The sequence below is a fragment of the Garra rufa genome, chromosome 4 (genome assembly GCF_049309525.1).
Source record: "Garra rufa chromosome 4, GarRuf1.0, whole genome shotgun sequence".
Classification (NCBI taxonomy): Eukaryota; Metazoa; Chordata; class Actinopteri; order Cypriniformes; family Cyprinidae; genus Garra; species Garra rufa.
In genome coordinates, this window is record NC_133364.1 from 26,713,033 (window position 1) to 26,733,424 (window position 20,392).

The 20,392-nt window shown below is 35.4% G+C and overlaps 1 protein-coding gene across 1 annotated transcript; it reads left to right on the top strand.

Annotated features, from left to right (window-relative positions):
• Positions 1-342: 342 nt before the first annotated feature.
• Positions 343-19,392, top strand: prkcq (protein kinase C, theta). The gene is made up of 18 exons (XM_073838094.1): positions 343-409; positions 853-1,266; positions 5,570-5,769; positions 6,692-6,752; positions 6,926-7,106; positions 8,102-8,133; positions 8,240-8,325; positions 8,709-8,838; positions 10,554-10,663; positions 11,214-11,352; positions 13,483-13,640; positions 14,268-14,441; positions 15,417-15,508; positions 15,618-15,680; positions 15,778-15,916; positions 16,345-16,533; positions 16,926-17,054; positions 18,086-19,392. Exons 2-18 carry the CDS (start codon positions 1,149-1,151, stop codon positions 18,242-18,244), a joined length of 2,160 nt encoding a protein of 719 aa, XP_073694195.1. The 5' UTR covers positions 343-409; positions 853-1,148; the 3' UTR covers positions 18,245-19,392.
• Positions 19,393-20,392: the final 1,000 nt, after the last annotated feature.

A 20,392-nucleotide genomic window follows, 5' to 3' on the forward strand; every position in this document is an offset into this window, starting at 1 on the left:
AAACAAAGGATGAATCTAAATTATTTAATGTGGTAATTAACTTTATGCCACAAATGCTGTTCGAGCTTAACCAGAATATTTCTTTAACAATTTCTAACAGTATTTCTTAGTTTAAATTGCAGATACAATATTGTAGGTGGCATGACAGTGCTGAAAAGAAATGGAAAAAAGTAGTCAGGTTTCCATTTTTGCAACACGTATATCATGCACTATAACATAGACATCAAGTTTGAGCAAAGTGTAAATGTGTGACTATGACGTGTGGGTTAATACTGCATGTTTGGCTGTGACTCAGCAGGGAAGTGAATCCTGGCAGGCTGTTTGGATGGGAGTTTTGTATTTCACATCTATTAATAGTTCTTTCTCTCTGGTTCTCTCTCTCCACCAGTTACCTTATGGCTTTCAACTGGTAAGTACTTTTAGTGTGGCTCTGTGGTCCAACTGTTTAACAAGTCAGTGTGTTTTCTTCTTCTTTTTATTGTTTTCTGCTTATTTTATGACATGTTAAGTGAAGTGTTAGGGTTGATTGAAACATGGTTGGTGGTGTGTGTAAACTGGTGTCATGTTAATAAAGGGCATGTGTATAGAAGTTAAAGCATGTCTTCAGCTGTGTGATCCTATGTGCTTACACTATTTTTTCATCTGGGCTTTAGTTAATGGTTTAAAGAGACTTAATTGAAACAGTATTGTGATTATGTGACTATTATTATGTAACAAAATAATTTCAGACCTTTAAGTTTGAAGTTGACAGAAAAGTGCAATGGACTTTTTTTTTTCAGCTAAAACTGCTGATATATTATATATACTAAGACTTTTGACTTTAATTTATGATACTTTATTCTGTTTTTGTAGACTGTTCCAAGTTCATCCCAACTTCATTCCTTCTAAAACCGTGACTATACAAGCCAGATCTAATGGAAAAAGGACAAAGTTAAACACTTCAGTTGAAAAAAATATTACTTTGGATGGCACAAAGCTAAGGAGCCGCTTGAGTTTCGAAACCCATACATTGGACATCACAAATATGAGAATAGACTTCAAATAGGAGTACATCACTGTACAGAAGATCCTTACAGTGGAATTAACCAGCGTGCTTTCAAGGAAAACTGTATATCAGAGGCTATTGTTGGATCTGAGACTTTACAGTCATGTCTCCGTTCCTGAGGATTGGTTTTTCGAGTTTTGAGATGGACCCTGGGCTTGCCTATCATGAAGAAGTACTCAATCCATACTGTGCTGTCTACATGAAAGAGGCTGTGGAGACTGGTAAGATATACTTTTGTTTCAGATATATGTGGATAGCTTATTATAAAAGCTTAAAAACACAGACAAAAAAAGAGTAGTTTCTTCAATTATGGGCACTTTTAAATTTGTATCATTAAAATTGGAAAATAATGAATGCATGATAACAAGACAATTTTAATGCAACTTGCATATAATAAAACTCATTCATTATTTATTTTTGCCAAATTTCTAAATATAGAGATCTTAATATTTTTGCATTTTATCTATATTGTTTTTATCTGTAACACTCAATACAATAAGGTTCAATAGTTAACATTAGTTAAAGAATTAGTTCAAGAAACATATGTAACTGTGAATTTGTGTAACTGTGTATTTTAATAAAGTTTGTTTACTAAAAGTTTACAAAGACAAAATTGCCCATAGTGGAAGAAACACCCACAAGACAAACCTACTCAGTTTTCAGTGGGTGAAAGTGTGTCTGGTCAAAGTTTTTAACAAAGCTTACCATTATTGGATGTGTTGTGTGCAAGTGTGAATTCTTGCCTTAAGGGAAATGTGTGTCATAAGTGTCAATGTCAGTAAAAAGGAGGTGTCTCTTTCCTATTACTCTTCAGGTTGTGATTCATATAGCACATATGTCTATCACACACACACACACACACACACACACACACACACACACACACACACACACACACACACACACACACACACACACACACACACACACACACACACACACACACACCCCACAAATTCAAACAGGGTACTTAGTCATTCATTAGACTATTCAGCAAAATAATCAGTTGATGACACACAGATGCCAAACCTGGAACCAAAACTGATAGAAAGTCTGATAGAATTTGACAACCAAACGTGCAATTCAAAATGTTTTGAAGATGCAGTCTAGATGTTTTTGTACATATGTGACCCTGGACCACAAAACCAGTCTTAAGTAGCAATATCCCAAAATATATTATATGGGCCAAAATTATTATTATTATTATTAAATTCCAAAAATCATTAGGATATTAAGTAAAGATCATGTTCCATGAAGATATTTTGTAAATGTCCTACCTTAAATACATCAAAACTTAATTTTTGATTAGTAATATGCATTGCTGAGAACTTAATTTGGACAACTTTATAGGCGATTTTCTCAAACATTAGATTTTTTGCACCCTCAGATTCTAGATTTTCAAATAGTTGTATCTCAGCCAAATATTGTCCTATCCTAACAATGGAATATAACAATGGAAAGCTTATTTATTCAGCTTTTTTTTTAAATTGTTATTAATCATGATTAATCATTTGACAGCCCTATCCGCACAACCTATAGAAATGATTTACACAAAATTTTAATTCTGTCATTATTTACTCACCCTCATGTTGTTCCAAATCACATCACCGTCTTAATCTGTGGAACACAAAAAGGAATATTTTACAGAATGTTCTGGACGTTCTTTTCCAAGCAAATACAATGAACTTGAACATGACACGTTTAATTTTTTCCAAGTATCGTACATTTCCACAGGATTTTTGCACTATATTCTTCTGAAACCACTGCAACTGGATAATAGATTTAGTGAGTTAAAAACAGTTCACTTGAAAGCCTCAAACGAACGAGTCATTCATGAATCAAACTTCTGTCATAGATGCGCAACTAAATTTAGAAAAATATATATTTAGTTTGAATTATTCTTTAAGACCACTGATTACTGCAGTGTTTTACTGCTTCTGTACTGCAAGTGAGAGCAATAATTAGAATGGCCACTTATAATTAACTAGGGCTGTCAAACGAATAATTGCAATTAATTGCATCTGGGGGGGAAAATTGCGTTTTTGAGTACTGTGTATTTTTATAGTCATTCATAGTTTCATACCCTTTGCAAACTGTCACAGTCTATGGGAAAATCCAAAGTTCTATACCATTCCAAAAGGTCCAAGCTGTTCTAAAGCATCCTAATTACCCTGATTAATTGGGAACAGCTGTTTTAATCAACTCAACAGGTGAAAAACAGAAGCTCTGCTGTTTGTTTGTGGACAGTCATGGCTAAGACAAAGGAACTCACTGAGGACCTGCGGCTGCGCATTGTGGCTGTTCACAAGTCAGGAAAGGGCTATAAGACCATATCTAAATGTTTTAAAGTTCCAGTGGCTACAGTGCGAAGTATTATTAAAAAAAATACCAGTGGAGACGTGCAAAAAAGCTGGTCAGCAATTATAGGAATCGTTTGATTGCTGTAATAGCCAATAAAGGCTTTTCTATTGATTTTTGAGAAGGGTATGAATAATTTTAGACATGCCACTTTTTGTTCAAATGTAAATAAAAGATGAGTAAGAATTTTTTCCACAATGATGCCTCTTGTATATCATCTCATTATCTTCTGGGAGACGTCTGTGTCATTTCTAATCAAACAAAAAACTTGCTGGTTGCATAAAAGTAACTTTAAGTCACAATTTGCCAGGGGTATGAATAATTTCGGGCTTGACTTATACACAATACACACACATATATTATGTAAACACATAATATTGCGATTAATCACGATTATTTGTTTGACAGCCCTATAATCAACAAAGCAAATCAAGAAGAATCAAATTAGTAACCATTTCTGCAAAAGTGCATTTGAACTCACCTACCATATGTGTGTGTTTTTGAGAACTGAGGATTTTTTTTTTTAAATGCACCATATATTTACTAGCACGGATGTGTACACGTGGGTGTAAATCAGATTAGATGAAATGATAAACAGTTATACACACATGCATATTACTCAAACGTAGCCACTAAGCAGTATTAAAGACACAAGGCTTTCCCAGCAACCCCTTTGGTTTCATTCTCTAGAACCAACCACAACCACACATACCTGTCAAAAAATGTGTCAAGTCATTCTCAAACGCTTTTGAAACATCTTCACTGTCAAGTACAAATCAGATGTATGGCCAGTTTGTTACATTTAATTTGTTAAATGTAAAAATTGCACATTAAATTAAAATGTTAATTTTAATTTAGGTATGTATTTCTAAGTGAAGAGAATGTAGAGCTGGACTTAATTTTATTAATTGGGAATTTATTGGATTATAAAAAGTGGGCGTAACACCAACCTAAGCTCATTGGAAATATGTGCCTCTATATACATTTCTGCAAAACATACCTATATGTTGGAATCACTGCAGCTTCCAATTGAAATGAACACTAGAAGCAGTCAAACCCCAACAACTTGTATTCCTTTTCACACAAAATATGATTTACAGGTACAGAGTTTGGATTAATAAAGCCTAATTTTCACACAGTTACTTGCAGAATATTACGTTATGACTTCAAAACAATTTTAACATCCTGCGCGATTTGAAAACTAATACTTTTGAACATTGTCATCACATATACAGCTTCATGCATACAATTTCTAATTCAGTAGGTTTGCTCGGTAGCTCACCCGATGCGCCATTGTACTTGAATGATGAAGAGCTCCGGTACGAATCCCGTGAAACTCTGGTTCGACAAAACAGCTCAAATCTGCATAAGGAAGTTAAAATAGCATGGCAGCATCAACAAATGTGTTTTTAATATCACTTTTGTATTTGTTAACACTTCGGGTAGGTTTAGGGTTGGGTTTGGAGTTGGGGATATTTTCAACAAGACAGAGCATTAATCTTTAGCGATATTTGAATTCTGAACAGTCACAATACGTACATCAAGCAGTGTAATAAAAACTCAGCAGGTCACGTATTAAACGTGTGTTTTAGCGACACTTTCTGGACATTTCACTTTGAAACTGCCGCGAAACGTGCAGTAAGGTGCGCAATTACGGTGTTCCAGAAATGTATATAGAGGCACGCATTTTCATGAGCCTGGGTTGCATTACACACATGAAGGCAGGTGGTTGGAGGGGAGGGGCTAAAAATAAGAGTACTTGATGAGGTCATCAAAAAGGAAAGTCGTTTTACAAGTCAGTTTGATGAAAGATTAGAAAGACAAATGTGTTTTTCAAACATAACCAGGAACATGCATTAAAAGAAAACAGACCTGATTTTAAATGTCATGTTGACTTTAACAAAGGGAAAATGTTGACATTCGACTAAAATTGCTTGGTTTCATTTGCATGGTTCTATATGTGTTTTCCTGCAGTAAAGCTGTCAGATTACTATCAGACAGTAAGAGCATTGTGCCATTTCACAAGTATTAGTTTCAGATCCGGTAAGCTAGAACACACATGAAGTGATTTACTTGTGCTGATGCTTTTAAAGCTTATCCAGTCAAACTGTGGATGGTCTGAAACTGATTTGGAGGTGTTTTTGTGTTTTATTTTTATGTCTGTAGAAAAGGGTCAGGTGTACAAACAGAAGCGGCCCACCATGTATCCCCCCTGGAGCAGCACGTTTGACGCTCACGTCCACAGAGGACGAGTTATGCATGTGGTGGTCAAGGACAAGACGGCTGAGCTAAAGACGGAGGCTACTGTTCAACTCGACACCCTCGCTTCACGCTGTAAGAAAGAGAACGGCAAACTGGAGATCTGGGTGAGCGTTTGTGTGTGAAATAAAAGCTAAATTGTAACAAATGTGCTACCAATGCTGATGTACAGTCCATACATTGACTTTTTGTGGTGGATTATAACACTAATAAGTTCACTTTCAGAACAAAAATTTACAAATAATTTACTCGCCCACTTGTCATCCAGGATGTTCATGTCTTTCTTTCTATAGTCGATAAGAAATTATGTTTCTTGAGGAAAACATTTCAGGATTTCTCTCCACATAGTGGACTTCAATGGTGCCCCCAAGTTTGAACGTCCCAAAATGCAGTTTAAATTCAGCTTCAAAGGGCTCTAAATGATCCCAGTCAAGGAAGAAGGGTTTTATCTAGCAAAAAGGTTATTTTCACTATTTATGTACTTTCTAACCTCAAAGGATTGCCTTGTCTGTTTTTTCTGGCTCAAGACAGTTAGGGTATGTCAGAAAACTCCTCTCGTTTTCTTCCCAAATTTCAAAATCGTCCTACAGTACATCGCTGAAAAAAAAAGTTGAAGAAAAAAATGAGATAGGAGTTTTCCAACATTTCCTAACTGTATTGACCTGGATCACACAGACTACACATGCGAGACAAGACGAGCATTTGAGGTTAAAAAGTATATAATTTGTCAATTAGTTTAGAAAATGGCAGATCGTTTTGCTAAATAAGACCCCTTTTCATTGGCTGGGATCGTTTAGAGCCCTTTGAAGCTGCATTTAAACTGCATTTTGGACGTTCAAATTTGGGGGCACCATTAAAGTGCACTAAATGGAGAGAAATCCTGAAATGTTTTCCTCAAAAAACATATTTTCTTTACAACTGAAGAAAGAAAGACAGACATCTACATCTTGGATGGCAAAGCGGTCAGTAAATTATCTGTAAATTATCTGAACTAATCCTTTAATATGATTTATTTTTGGTTTATTATAGGTGGAACTGAAGCCACAGGGGCGTTTACTTATGGAAGCGCGCTATTTTCTGGAGAGGAGTGGTGAGAATTTCTCTAATTTATATCCACATACAATCTCTCACTGATTAATATATTAATGCTACGTTATTACTACGTGTTGTCATGAGCCGATGAAACTTGGTGGAGTTTTCAAATTGGGATCGGTGACACAAATAATTTTTGGCGTTTTTGTGTGGGTTCTTGATTATACTTAGATGCTGCGGGTCACGGTGAAGGAGATGGAGAAACCGAACGGGAAAAAGATGGGGTGTTCGCCCTGCATCACAGACGAGGAGCCATTAAACAGGCCAAAGTTCATGTGGTCAAATGTCACGAGTTTACCGCCACCTTTTTCCCTCAGCCAACTTTCTGTTCGGTCTGCAAGGAGTTTGTCTGGTAATATGAACAGTCTCAAACATTCATATTTAAAACAACACTCTTATTAAGAAATAACTTCTGTACAGCACTCTGTAGAGACAACGAGAAAAAAAAAAGTAAATTATGTGGGTGGAACATAATGGATTAATCTATTTAGAATTAAAATGATTAGAACACCAGCTAAAAATGTTTTTAAGTCAGTGTGTCAGTAGGAAATATCAGTTTACATTTCCAAACATTCATTTTGCCATTAATCATAGTAATCCAGTCGGATTTTTGTTTGCACAAGAAGTCTTACAACAGCCAGTGCTCCACACAGAGATCTGATCTCCTCATCTTCTGGAATGACAAAAAGAAACAAAACAAAATGAGACAGACTAAATTCACAAGTACTGTGGCAACATCTCCAAGATGCTTCAAGAAACCTATCTGCAAAGCTACAGTAATGTTAAAAGTTTTAGACACTTGCGTAAAAAATGCTGTAAAATGAGAATGATGTCAAAAATAATGTCATAAATAGATTTTCTTTATCAATTAACTCCTATTAACTAAATTACATCACCATTTGGTGACCATCCTGTGTTTTAAGCAGCTTTTGCCCTATGGTGTACTTGAGCCTAGTTTTTCAGGTAGGTCTCTTGAAGCATCTTGGAGGCATTGCCACAGTTCTTCTGGATTTAGTCTGTCTCAGTTTGTTCTGTTTCTTCATGCCATTCCAGACAGAGTGGATGAAGACGATCAGATCTCTGTGTGGAGCACTGGCTGTTGTCAAACTCAAAATATCACTGGATTATTAGTTAATGGCAAAATAAATGTTTGGAAATGTAAACTAATATTTCCTAATGACACACTACAGCAAACGATAGAAATAACTGACTTAAAACCACTTTTTAGCCAGTAAAAATACTAGTGTTCTAATAATTTTGGCCACCACTGTGTATGTATATGCAACAAATAAGCACTGTACATTATACATTACAAATGTTTTCTTTATGGTTCTTTTCCTACTCCAGGGGCCTGAATAAACAGGGATATCAGTGTCGGCGTAAGTCATTTTTTCACATCCTCATTGCTGTTGCAGTTCCTAATCAAGTTTCCATTGAATCAGTGTCAGGACTCCTCCTCCACACTTCTCTCTCTCTTTTTTCCAGAATGCAATGCCGCCATCCATAAAAAGTGTATCGATAAAGTCATCGCCAAATGCACAGGCTCAGCAGTAAACAGTAAAGAAACCATGGTAAATATATTCACCTTTTATATATTCACCAAGCACACAATGTGATTTGTTTTTTTGTTCCTTTACACTCACAAAAGGGTTTTGGTGCCTTGATTTTACACTAAGTCAGAGACCTTTGGAGATTTTGTGCAACTCTAGGTTAATTATAGATGCAACAAAGCTTTAGCAATCTGCAGATGAATGACATAGAAATATTTCAGAAAATGAATCATCTTTTTGTCTCAGACTCCTTCCTCTTTCAGTAATTAGTAGATGACACAAAATAGGCCTAGTTTTTCCACACTTTACGTCATGCTGAAAATAACGAATGACGTTTTGGACATTTTTCTTTTGCGTGTATATGTGCCCTATATTAAATATGTGTGCATATGTGTGCGTTTCAGATCCATAAGGAACGTTTTAAGATTGACATGCCTCACAGGTTTAAAGTCTATAACTACATGAGCCCGACCTTCTGTGAGCACTGTGGAACCTTGTTGTGGGGTCTTGCTCGGCAGGGCCTTAAATGTGAAGGTGATTCATTACACAACCACATGCCAACTATGAATGTCTAAGGGTCATTTTGTGAAAGGATCATTCTGTGTTTTTTTTTTCATTTTGAAAAGGTGGTTTTTAAAGTTAATGTCTATATTATTTGAGCTAGAAAAGTGTTAAAATAATGTAATTATTAATTAAAAATGTTTTATTTAGCTTGAGATAGTAAAACACACAAAAACATATTTCTATCATGACAACTTCTCGGGAAATTTTGCTAATTTTTTTATTGCTGCTGTTGTAGATTATTGCTGCTGCAAAGCAAGCACAATAACTTGCTACTGTCAGTACATATGCCGATACGGTGCTGTTAGCATTTAAGACACATCGCTATATATGTATATACAGTAATAACCCATAGCAGATCTATACAGGTGGAGCTGGGGAGGTGGAAGGTTTCAGAGGAACTTTAAAAGTGTGCTGCGAAATGCTCTAGTATGCTAATCAGATATTTAAATGAAAAGCAGCAAGCTCATTGGCTGTGTATGTTCCATCATCAGTTTACAATAACAACCCATCAGCCTGCGCCATCTAGAGTTTCATGACAGAACTTTACATACATGCATACATATGTTAAAATAATAAATATTTTATCTAAATATATTTTAAAATGTAATTTATTCCTGTGATCAAAGCTAAATTTTCAGCATCATTACTCCAGTCTTCAGTGTCACATGATCCTTCAGAAATCATTCTAATATGCTGATTTGATGTTCAAGAATTTTTTTTATAACTATCAATATTTTAAACAGTCGAGTACATTTTTTCAGGATTATTTGATGAATAGAAAGATCCAAAGATCAGCATTGATTTGAAATAAAATGATTGTAACATTATACACTTATACAATTCAAAAAAAAATTTCCTTGGGAAAGAAATTACAGAAATTAATACTTTTATTTAGGATGCTTTAAATTGATCAAAAGTGTCGATAAAGACATTTAAATGTTACAATTTCTATTTCAGATAAATGCTGCTCTTCTAAACTTTCTATTCTTCACAGAAACCTGAAAATAAATCTACTCAGCTGTTTTCAACATATTAATAAATGCTTTTTTAAGCAGCAAATCAGAATATTAGAATGAATTCTGAAGGTTCATGTGACGTAATGTGAAGTAATGACAAAATATTTAGCTTTTAAATCACATGAATAAATTACATTTTAAAGTATATATATATATATATATATATATAAAAATAGAAAATAGTTATTTTAAATAGTAAAAATGTTTCAAAATTGTACTGTTTTTGCTCTACTTAGGATAAAATAAATGCAGGCTTAGTGAGCAGAAGAAACGTCTTAAAAATCTTAGTGTTCAAAAACTTTTGACTGGTAGTGTATCTCAGATATTAAAAATTACCATGAATTATTTAGTTTGAATACATATATATATATATATATATATATATATTTATATTGAGTTTGAATATTTTTTATACATACACCTGGTATAAGAAACTAACAAAGGACACAGATATCTCCTGTTTTGAAGAAAGACCCCTAAACATTCATAAGGCCTGTTCCATTTAAAGTGCTTGAACACAATATGGAAAATTCAGTTACATTTAGTTAAAAACCAAGTCAAAGATTATGAAATTCAGTTTTTGCATAACCATGTTTTACATACTCGTATTTGTCAAAATGTTAGACTTGCATTTCAGTTTAATGTTTTGACTATTTGCTCTTATTGCAGAGTGTGGCATGAACGTTCACCACAAATGTCAGAGGAAAGTAGCAAATCTTTGTGGCGTCAACCAGAAGCTAATGGCAGAGGCCCTGGCTATGATTGAGAGCACTCAACAGGTTAGAAGACACATTATGAATCACAGAAGTTTGGCAGTGTGACACAAGCATGTAACAAATGTCACACCATTTAATGTTGTTCGGCAAATTTTAGTGCATAAAATCAAGGCATTTCAATAGGAATTTGAGTAAGGGCAAAATATTTCTTCAGACAGCTTTTGCAAAGGATTCAAATTGTTCCATGTCAATTTTTTTTTACTAATGTGACACATTTAGTTGTCTTTTATAGCTACAGTTTAAATTTAAGTTAAACTCTACATGTAAATAGTAAGCTACCTAATAGCACATGGGTTTAATGGAACAAACTGGAGTTGGTTATGATTTCTTTAACACACCACTCACAGTACAATAATAGTGCCACAGACTTTCCAATGGAGTTTGTTGTTAGCATGTTGCTAAACTAACAATGTCATGTTCTAGTAAACAAAATAATAAATTACACAAATGTTGGGTAAAACAGACCATTTTAAGTAGAATAGCAACTTTTGGTCTATATTTTAGAGTATCTGTTGGCACTCTGTCATGTTGATTTATTTATTTCTTTCCACAGCAGGCTCGCAGCTCTCGGGATAGTGAGACTGTTGGTCGAGAAGGTCCAGTGGGCGTAAGTCAGGCAGGGGTCACTAGAGAGCCTTCAGGCCACTTACCAATTTCACCCCTCACGCCTGCACCACCTCTACCACGCAAAGGTAAATATATAGAGGCTTTCACACTGGAGGAACCTTTCTATGGTTCCTAGAACTATTGGCGGTAGCAGCCGCTTTTTTTCTGTGTTTGAACCGCAGGAACTAGGAACGTATATAGTTCTAGGAACTTTTGGGAAAACTAAATTAGCTCCAACTTCAGAGTAGGGTTCTATAGAAACCACCAGTGACAAATGTACGCTGATTGGCCAAAGCCATGTAAAAATATTTACTTCATGTACATGGAAAACATTTAGCCATCTGCGGTCTGCAAAACTGTGTTGTTTTCTCATCCTCAGTGATTTGTAGCACTGCAAATTGTTTTAGATTTTGTCAGATTTTCAAGCCATTTCAATCACATAACTTGTGCATTTACATTTCATTTCCGTTATCACAAGACCCATGAGGCATGACAAAAACAGCTCTGATCATGGTGTCCTCCATTCTTCTTTATCTTTTATTGTTTATTAGCAGTTGGTAGACTAGTTTATTAGTGCATTACTGCCACAAACTGGGGTCCGTTCTTCGTACCTCGCTTACTACATCCAGGATCAAATGACACATCCAAGATCAAATCATCACGCTAACTATGAGCACGCTATTCCGGTTCTCCGAACGCACCTGTTGTTGATGATTAGTATAGCTGGATGAAGTTATTTGAGATCACTGGGTGGCTTAAAAGGGGCTACGTATCGATAGTAGAAACATTGATCGGAAACGCTTTGATTGGTCGGCGAACATGACGAAGGAGCGAGCTCAGTATTTTTCTGCAGCAGAGCAAGAACTCTTGATTGAGGGATTTCAGGAGTTTCAGAGTTTAATTAAAACGCAAGGGAATACTGCAAAGCCTGGAAAAGCAAGGAGAGAGGGCTGACAAAAAGTAGTGAACAAATTAAACGCGTTAATGTTGCCCATGTTACATGTTTTTTCCTTGATATGTTATTTTATTTATATTTTTATTTTTTTATACACTACCGTTCAAAAGTTTGGGGTCAGTAAGACTTGTAATAGTCTTTAAAGAAAAATACAGAAAAAACAGTAATATTGCAAATTGTTTTTACAAAATAAAATAATGTTTTTGTTTTTTTTTATATATTTTAACATACTTTGAAATAGAATTTATTCCTGTGATGAAAAGCTGAATTTTTATCAGCTGTTACTCCAGTCTTAAGTGTCACACGATCCTTCAGGAATCATTCTAATATGCTGATTTATTATTAGAATGATCAATGTTGGATAATATCAACAGTTGTGCTGCCAAATATTTTTTGGAACCTGTCATATATATACACGTTCTTGCAAGATACTTTTCTTTTCCCACGTGAGTCAGTCCGCGTCAGTCGTGCTCTTTAACCAATCAGATGTGACCTCGCCATTTCAACCAATCATAACCCGCCAGGAGCGCAGCCTAAATCCAGTTTACATGAAATAAACCTGCTCCAGAGCAGGTTTAAGCTTGCAGAGCTGTTGCTATGACAGCAAGTCCAGGATGAGCTTCGAAGAACCAAACAATCCAAGATCATGCCAAATCGTCAACAATCAAATCCAGCTAACTTAGTTAGCAAGGTACGAAGAACGGACCCCTGAACTAGAATGTCACTTGTTATTGACGTTTGCAAATGGCACAAATAAAGACATCACTGTTGGTTGCTTTGGAGTTCCTGCTGCAGGTGCGACTGCAACCAGCAAAACAGCCAGAGGGGGAAACCGATTCTCTAGGAACCACCATGCTGGCTAGTTCCTAGAACTACATGTTGTGAAAACCCCTTAATATAAGCAAAAACAACATAGAACTGAGTGCTGAATGTTCTACCAACTAAAGATTCATTCAATCAAATTACCTCAGAAAGAGAGCTACAGAGTTCAGTATTAAATACACTGCATTGGAGTTGGCCATTTCTAGAGTTTTAACATTGTCAAAACACTTTCAGTTTACTAAAGTATTCCCACTCTAGAAATGACCAGAAAGGAGCTTATAAGGAACTAGGTAGTGATCAAAAGGAAGTTGACACTGAATTAGCTTACGGTTCCCAAAATTTTGTCTGGCTATAAGCTTTTGTATTGATTGATTGCTCGTTTTAATAGATAAATGCTGTCCTATTCAATCCATTTAACTTTTCTCCTTCCTCCTTACAGAGCATCAAGGTATTTCATGGGACACTCCGGCTGAGGGCCGCAGGCCAAGTCTTGAACAGTCTGAACCCCTGTACGCCACCCCACGCAAAGAGCACCACAAATTCAACCTAGAAAATTTTACTCTGCACAAGATGCTGGGCAAAGGAAGCTTTGGAAAGGTAAGAGAAGTGTATTCAACTTAAAACAAACACATAACAGCAGTGAATTTCCAATAGTATAGTGCAGTATACTAACTAGAGATGAGGCATCCTTTGGTTCCCTGGGTCAAACCATTATGAATAATCTTCAATGAATAACGATTGAATACTACTGACAGAATCTTGGTAATATTTTGCTATATTGAAACCAAACATGGTAATTAATTGCAATACTATGACCTGAGTGTACCTGGCCAATTTGGATATGTGTTTTTAATATTTTAAGTAACTAGCATAAAATCATAAAAATCAAAATACTGAGAAAATCACCTTTAAAGTTCTCCAAATTAAGTTCTTAATGCATATTACTATTCAAAAATTACATTTTGATATATTTATAGTATGGATTTTATTAAAAAAAAATATTCATGGAACATGATCTTTACTTAATTTTTTAATGATTTTTGGCATAAGAGAAAAATCAATAATTTTGACCCATACAATGTATTTTTGGCTATTGCTACAAATATACCCCAGCAACTTAAGACTGGTTTTGTGGTCCAGGGTCACATATATAGTATAACATCATTCTGGATGCATTATAATGCAATTCTCTACATATCTTGCATATTTGTATATGTATTGTAGGTATTCCTGGCTGAGCTGAAAAACACAGGACAGTTTTTTGCAGTAAAGGCCCTGAAGAAGGATGTGGTTCTGATGGATGATGATGTTGAATGCACTATGGTGGAAAGAAGAGTACTGTCTCTAGCCTGGGAACACCCCTTCCTCACACACCTCTACTGCACCTTCCAGACCAAGGTAATACACATCAACACACTTAGGGTATTAAGACTTGAACGGCTTAATATAATGTAAATGATGTCTCTTACTGAAATATGGTGTAGAAACCCTTCAAAGATTTATGTTATTAATCGTTTTATACATATTTTGGACTACGGGGTCACCATTATTTTGATGATGTCAAATGGTTGCACTCTGTGAGTTACTGGCTTTGCCTATTGCCATTTTTCCTGTAACACAATACAAAACGTGGAAATGAAAATACTGATATAATAACCACAGCTACTGAAAGAGCTTAAAGGTGGTGATGGATATAAGCGTAGTCTAAACCAAATGCTGTCCCATCGGTTTTCCCCACAAGGAGTCTAAACGCCCACAGATATCGAGTGAAATCGACATTGAGAAACTCCTTCAGTGGCCGCAGTGTCATGACAAGTGTCATGTTTACATCCTGCCAATATGGCATCTAGCGCTACTTGCTATTTGTAAGCTTTTTTAGTGGCTGTGGTCTGCTAAAAGCCTCAAAGGCATCAGGGCTATAGTGGGGAGAACAAAGACGCTCGTCTTTAGGAAGTTTTATTCATCCACAGTCATCTTCCTATTCTTTTCTCCTCCAATTTTTATTTATCTTGTTGTTCTTTGACTGAAAATTACAACCAAAAGCCAAACAATGTGGCAGTAGCTCACCAAGTGCAACCATTTCACATCATCCATATAATCGCCCCCCTCCACCCCATAGTCCAAAATAATATAATTATAAAAACATGTGGATTTTTTACAAAAACAAACAGATTATAAAATATAGTTTTATATTTATAAGCTTTTGTTCAAGGCCTGTGAATATAAGTAACGGCCCTTTAATATTACAATATAATATTTTGGACATTCCACCCACCCCATGACACACATTGAGTCACTCTCGCATCGCATACTGAATTAATGTGGTTTTGTTTGACCCTCTGAACTGATCGGTTTCTGTATTGGTCTCTATAGGAAAATCTTTTCTTTGTGATGGAGTACTTAAATGGGGGCGACTTAATGTTCCATATCCAAACCTGCCACAGATTTGACCTCCCGCGGTCCACGTGAGTCTCATATGCAGCCCCCACAAACATTTTAAAAGCTGAGACTCTGCCTACTCTTCTTTTCTCTGTTTTTCACTCTCTTACCTCCTCTCTTTCTCTCTGTCGATAGGTTCTATGCAGCCGAGATTGTTTGTGGGCTGCAGTTTCTACATGATAAAGGCATTGTGTACAGGTATACATTACTGTGGAATCTATATTCCATAAAATATAAGCTAAGAGTGTCTTGATAGACAGGTATTACAATATTTATGTGTATTATGTCTCCTCAGAGATCTTAAGCTGGATAACATTTTGCTAGACATTGATGGTCACATCAAGATCGCAGATTTTGGCATGTGTAAAGAGAACATGTTTGGAGAAGCTAGAACGTGCACCTTCTGTGGAACACCAGACTATATCGCTCCTGAGGTGAGGACCACATATACTATTTATTTAAGTTGAAGTCAAATGTTTACATACACCTTGCAGAATCTGAAAAATACAACATGATTATGTTCATGATTATACAACATGCTTGTTATTTATTATTTAGTACTGACCTGAATAAGATATTTCACATAAATGACTTTTACATATAGTCCACAAGAGAAAATAATAGCTGAATTTATATATTTAAAAAAATGGTTCAAAAGTTTACATACACTTGATTCTTAATACTGTGTTGTTACCTGAATTATCCTCAGCTGTGTTTTTAGTGATAGCTGTTCATGAGTCCACCTTTTGAATTCAACTGTATATTATTATAAATTGTTTACATGTCTAAAATATTGCACAAAACAGATGAATATTAAATAAAGTATATAAATGAATACGAATTAACACTGTATATTTCACAGATTCTGCTTGGGCAGAAATATGGGACTTCTGTAGACTGGTGGTCATTTGGTGTCCTTCTTTATGAGATGATGATTGGACAATCCCCATTTCATGGCCATGACGAGGAAGAGTTATTTCAGTCAATTCGCACAGATGACCCGTGCTACCCACGCTGGTTAGCTAGAGATGCACGGGACATTCTTGTAAAGGTAGGTCAAAGTTAAACGTTAAAGGTGACCTATTATGCCTGTTTTACAAGATGTAATATAAGTTTTCTGAGCACACACATCCAATTTGCAATTGCGTTTTTATGCCACATTCGCTTTTGTTCACACTATCAGGTAGGTTTAGCTGGTAGTGCAGATGGTTAGCTATTTTAAAACATCACGGAGCATTAGAGTTATAGCGCCACTCAACGAAAATTTCAAGTCAGAACTTCGGTGACGCATACAAAACCAATGTCACATAAAACTTACCATTTGTACGTTCATCTGTTCCAGTGAAAAAGTCTGATTTCCATGGTATGTCACCTTTAAATAGAAGAATGATTTGTGCTAATAATTATAAACTATAACTGTTTTTTTTATGAATGGTTATATAGCTATTTGTCCGGGAGCCAGAGCGAAGGCTGGGTGTGAAAGGAAATATACGACAGCATCCGTTCTTCAGAGACACAGACTGGAATGCACTAGAAAAACGAGAGGTAGAGCCACCCTTCAGGCCGACTGTGGTAAGTTCATTATTGCTGTAAAAGACTTATTCTGTTCCAAAACCTAATGAGCTGCCAACCTAAATAATATTATATTTAGTTTTGGGAGCTTGAATGTGAGGAATACATACAGTACTGAAACAGGAACTTGAAACATAAAAAAAAAAAACATTTATTATTCACTAGTTGTGTTGAGTGTTGTGCTATAATGTTATAGTAGTGTTGTTTTTAGCTAAGCAACATGCTAACATTAAGTATGCTTTTGATATTATAAAAATGCTAAAGATCACTTGAAATCAGTAACTTTTGAGGCTCCAAAGATGCTTTACAATGCCATAGAAGAACCTTTTTGTCTAAATGGTTTCATAAACCGTCCGTTTAGTCTAAATGGTTTCATAATCCGTCCTTCGGATGAGACGTTAAACCGAGGTCCTGACTCTCTGTGGTCACAAAAAAAACCCATGACACTTCTCGTAAAGAGTAGGGGTGTAACCCCGGTGTCCTGGCCAAATTCCCTCCACTGGCCCTAGTCAATCATGGCCTCCTAATAATCCCCTTCCATTAAAATTGGCTATATCACACTCTCCTCTCCACCTGTAGCTGGTGTGTGGTGAGCGCACCGGCGCCGTTGTACTGTGGCTGCCGACGCATCATCCAAGTGGATGCTGCACACTGGTGGTGGTTGAGGAGAGATCCCCCATATGATTTTAAAGCGCTTTGGGTGTATGGAAATACACAATGAAAGCGCTATACAAATGCATCATTCATTCATTCATTCATTCATAAAGAACCTTTAACATCTGAAGAACCTTTCTGCTTCATAAAAGGTTCTATGTGGCGAAAGAAGGTTCTTCAGATTATAAGAAGGTTAGACAGAGATGGTTCTTCAAAGGACCTTTGACTGAATGGTTCTTTGTGGAACCAAAAATGGTTCTTCTATTGCATCGCTGTGAAGAACCTTTCAAAGCATGTTTATTTAAGAGTGTAAGGTGCAGACTAAGATTTTGGAACACAGTTTACTTGTGACTGACACACTAACTTTCTGTTTACAGAAATCAGCAAGTGACTGTAGTAATTTCGACAAGGAGTTCATAAACGAGAAGCCTCGACTTTCCGTCACAGACCGTATCATCATCAACAGCGTGGACCAGACCATGTTCAACAACTTCTCCTTCATCAATCCTGCCATGGCCCGTCTCAAGAACCCTTAACTCACAAACAAACAAAAGACATTTGTGCAAATACTGTGAAAACGTTCAAACCAAAAGGCAAACACTCACCTAAATGTCATATCAGCCTCTAGTCAACCTCATTTAATGCTATGGTCAGTAAATAAAAGACACAATTGTGTCAATTTATTTAATGTAAGTTGTATTGTTTTATTATTATATTATTTGCTGCCTCCTTGCCTTTTTGTAAAGTGCAAACGAAAAACGTGTTGGTTCTTTAAAAACTACACAAGGAGGTAATATGGAGCAACATACGTTGTAAACACAGTATTGCCTGCTTCTATTTTTGCTCCGCCATTAAAAAAATTGTTCCAAACGAACTTTCAACCAACGAGTTAAAGTGAATGAGGCGATTTGTCGCCTCCTACTGGTTAAAATATGTAACCCTACAGAAAAATCCCCACCACTACTACTTGTAAGTGTACAGACAGTAGAATGTGGAATTGTAATCCTTTGTTACAACAATTGAACAATGTTAAATAAAATACCTGGAGTATCTGTATGAGTTAAAAATGGATACGGGGGAATGTAGACATTATTAAATGTAAGAGTTAAAGACTGAATCAATATAAAAATTTGAATATATTATTAATTCATTTGCAAGCCATTTTTGAGAGATATGAATTAGACAATGGCGATGAATTTGAGCGTAATTTACATCTCATATTGTGATGTGATTTTTATAGAAGTGTTTGAAACATTACCATTTCAAGATGTTTGGTTGTACATCATGAAAGTCATTACTGAAGATCAATTGATGTTTTGTTAGAATGAATATGCTGTGATGTCCATATCTTTAATAATGATCTGCTTTATTAGCTATGTGTTCCATACTGACTTGACTTCTAAAGGCCTTGTATAGAGGTGCTGTGTAGCAAACTGTACATTACTGCTGTGCTCAGTTAGGTTCAGTTATGTTCTTGGATTGTACAAAGTACGAATGTAAATTCTTACAAATTAATGTGTAATGGACAAGAACTGATTCTATTTAAAGAAACAAGTTCTTTATTACAAATGTGTGTTTTCTGTATAGTCAGCATTATGATTTGTCATTTTATTGTATGTATGGTTATTTTACAGTGCATGAAAAATTAAAAACTCATTGATGAATAAATGAAAACGTGCTACAACAAAACCATAAACATGAGTGGGGTCTTTGGGGACTAATTTAATCTATGCTCAAGTCTTCCAGACCAAAGGTAAATCACAAACATAAAGTACTTTACATTTTGGCATATCACATTTGCTATTTGTGACCCTGGACCACAAAACCAGTCTTAAGCAGCATGTGTAGCAATAGACAAAAATACACGGTATGGGTGAAAAATATAGATTTTTCTTTTTATACCAAAAGTCATTAGGATATTAAATTAAGATAATGTTCCATGAAGATATTTTGTAAATTTCCTACCATGAAAATCTCAAAACTTAATTTTGGATTAATGATAGGCATTGCTAAGAACTTCAACTGGACAAGGTCACATATTATAACAGCCTAATATGACTTTAGTGAAAACTTTTGTTGCAACATGCTGCACTGAAAGTACGCTAGAGTGGTTTCATTATGTTATTTACTTCACATCTACAAAAATATATATATGTTGGAGGAGATAAAATCATGTATAATTAGAACTGGGTAGTAACAGATTAGATGTAATCTGGATTGTGTAATCAGATTCCAATAATTATGTAAGAGTACATTTCATTTTTTAATGTTCATAATGATCACACAATGGCAGAAAATCATTCAGGATTGATTGATTCTCCCTATTTCATTTCCAAAAAATATACAAATCCTGAATTTGCCTTTTTCCAGTTAATATGGTGCATTTACTGGTAAATTTAAAACAACTAACATTCAAAAGTAATCTAAAAGTAATCTAATCTAAAAAGCAGTCAGAATAGATAACCTAAAATGAGTAACTTCAATTGCATTACTAACTACAGATTTCATCATGTAATTTATATGGACTACAATTTGTAAGTGGCCTACACTCTTAAAAAATAAAGGTGCTTCACTGTTCCATAAAGAACCTTTAACATTTGAACAACCTCTGTTTCACAAAAGGTTCTTTGTGGCAAAAGAAGGTTCTTTAGATTTTAAAGAGGTAAGAAAGAGATGGTTCTTTA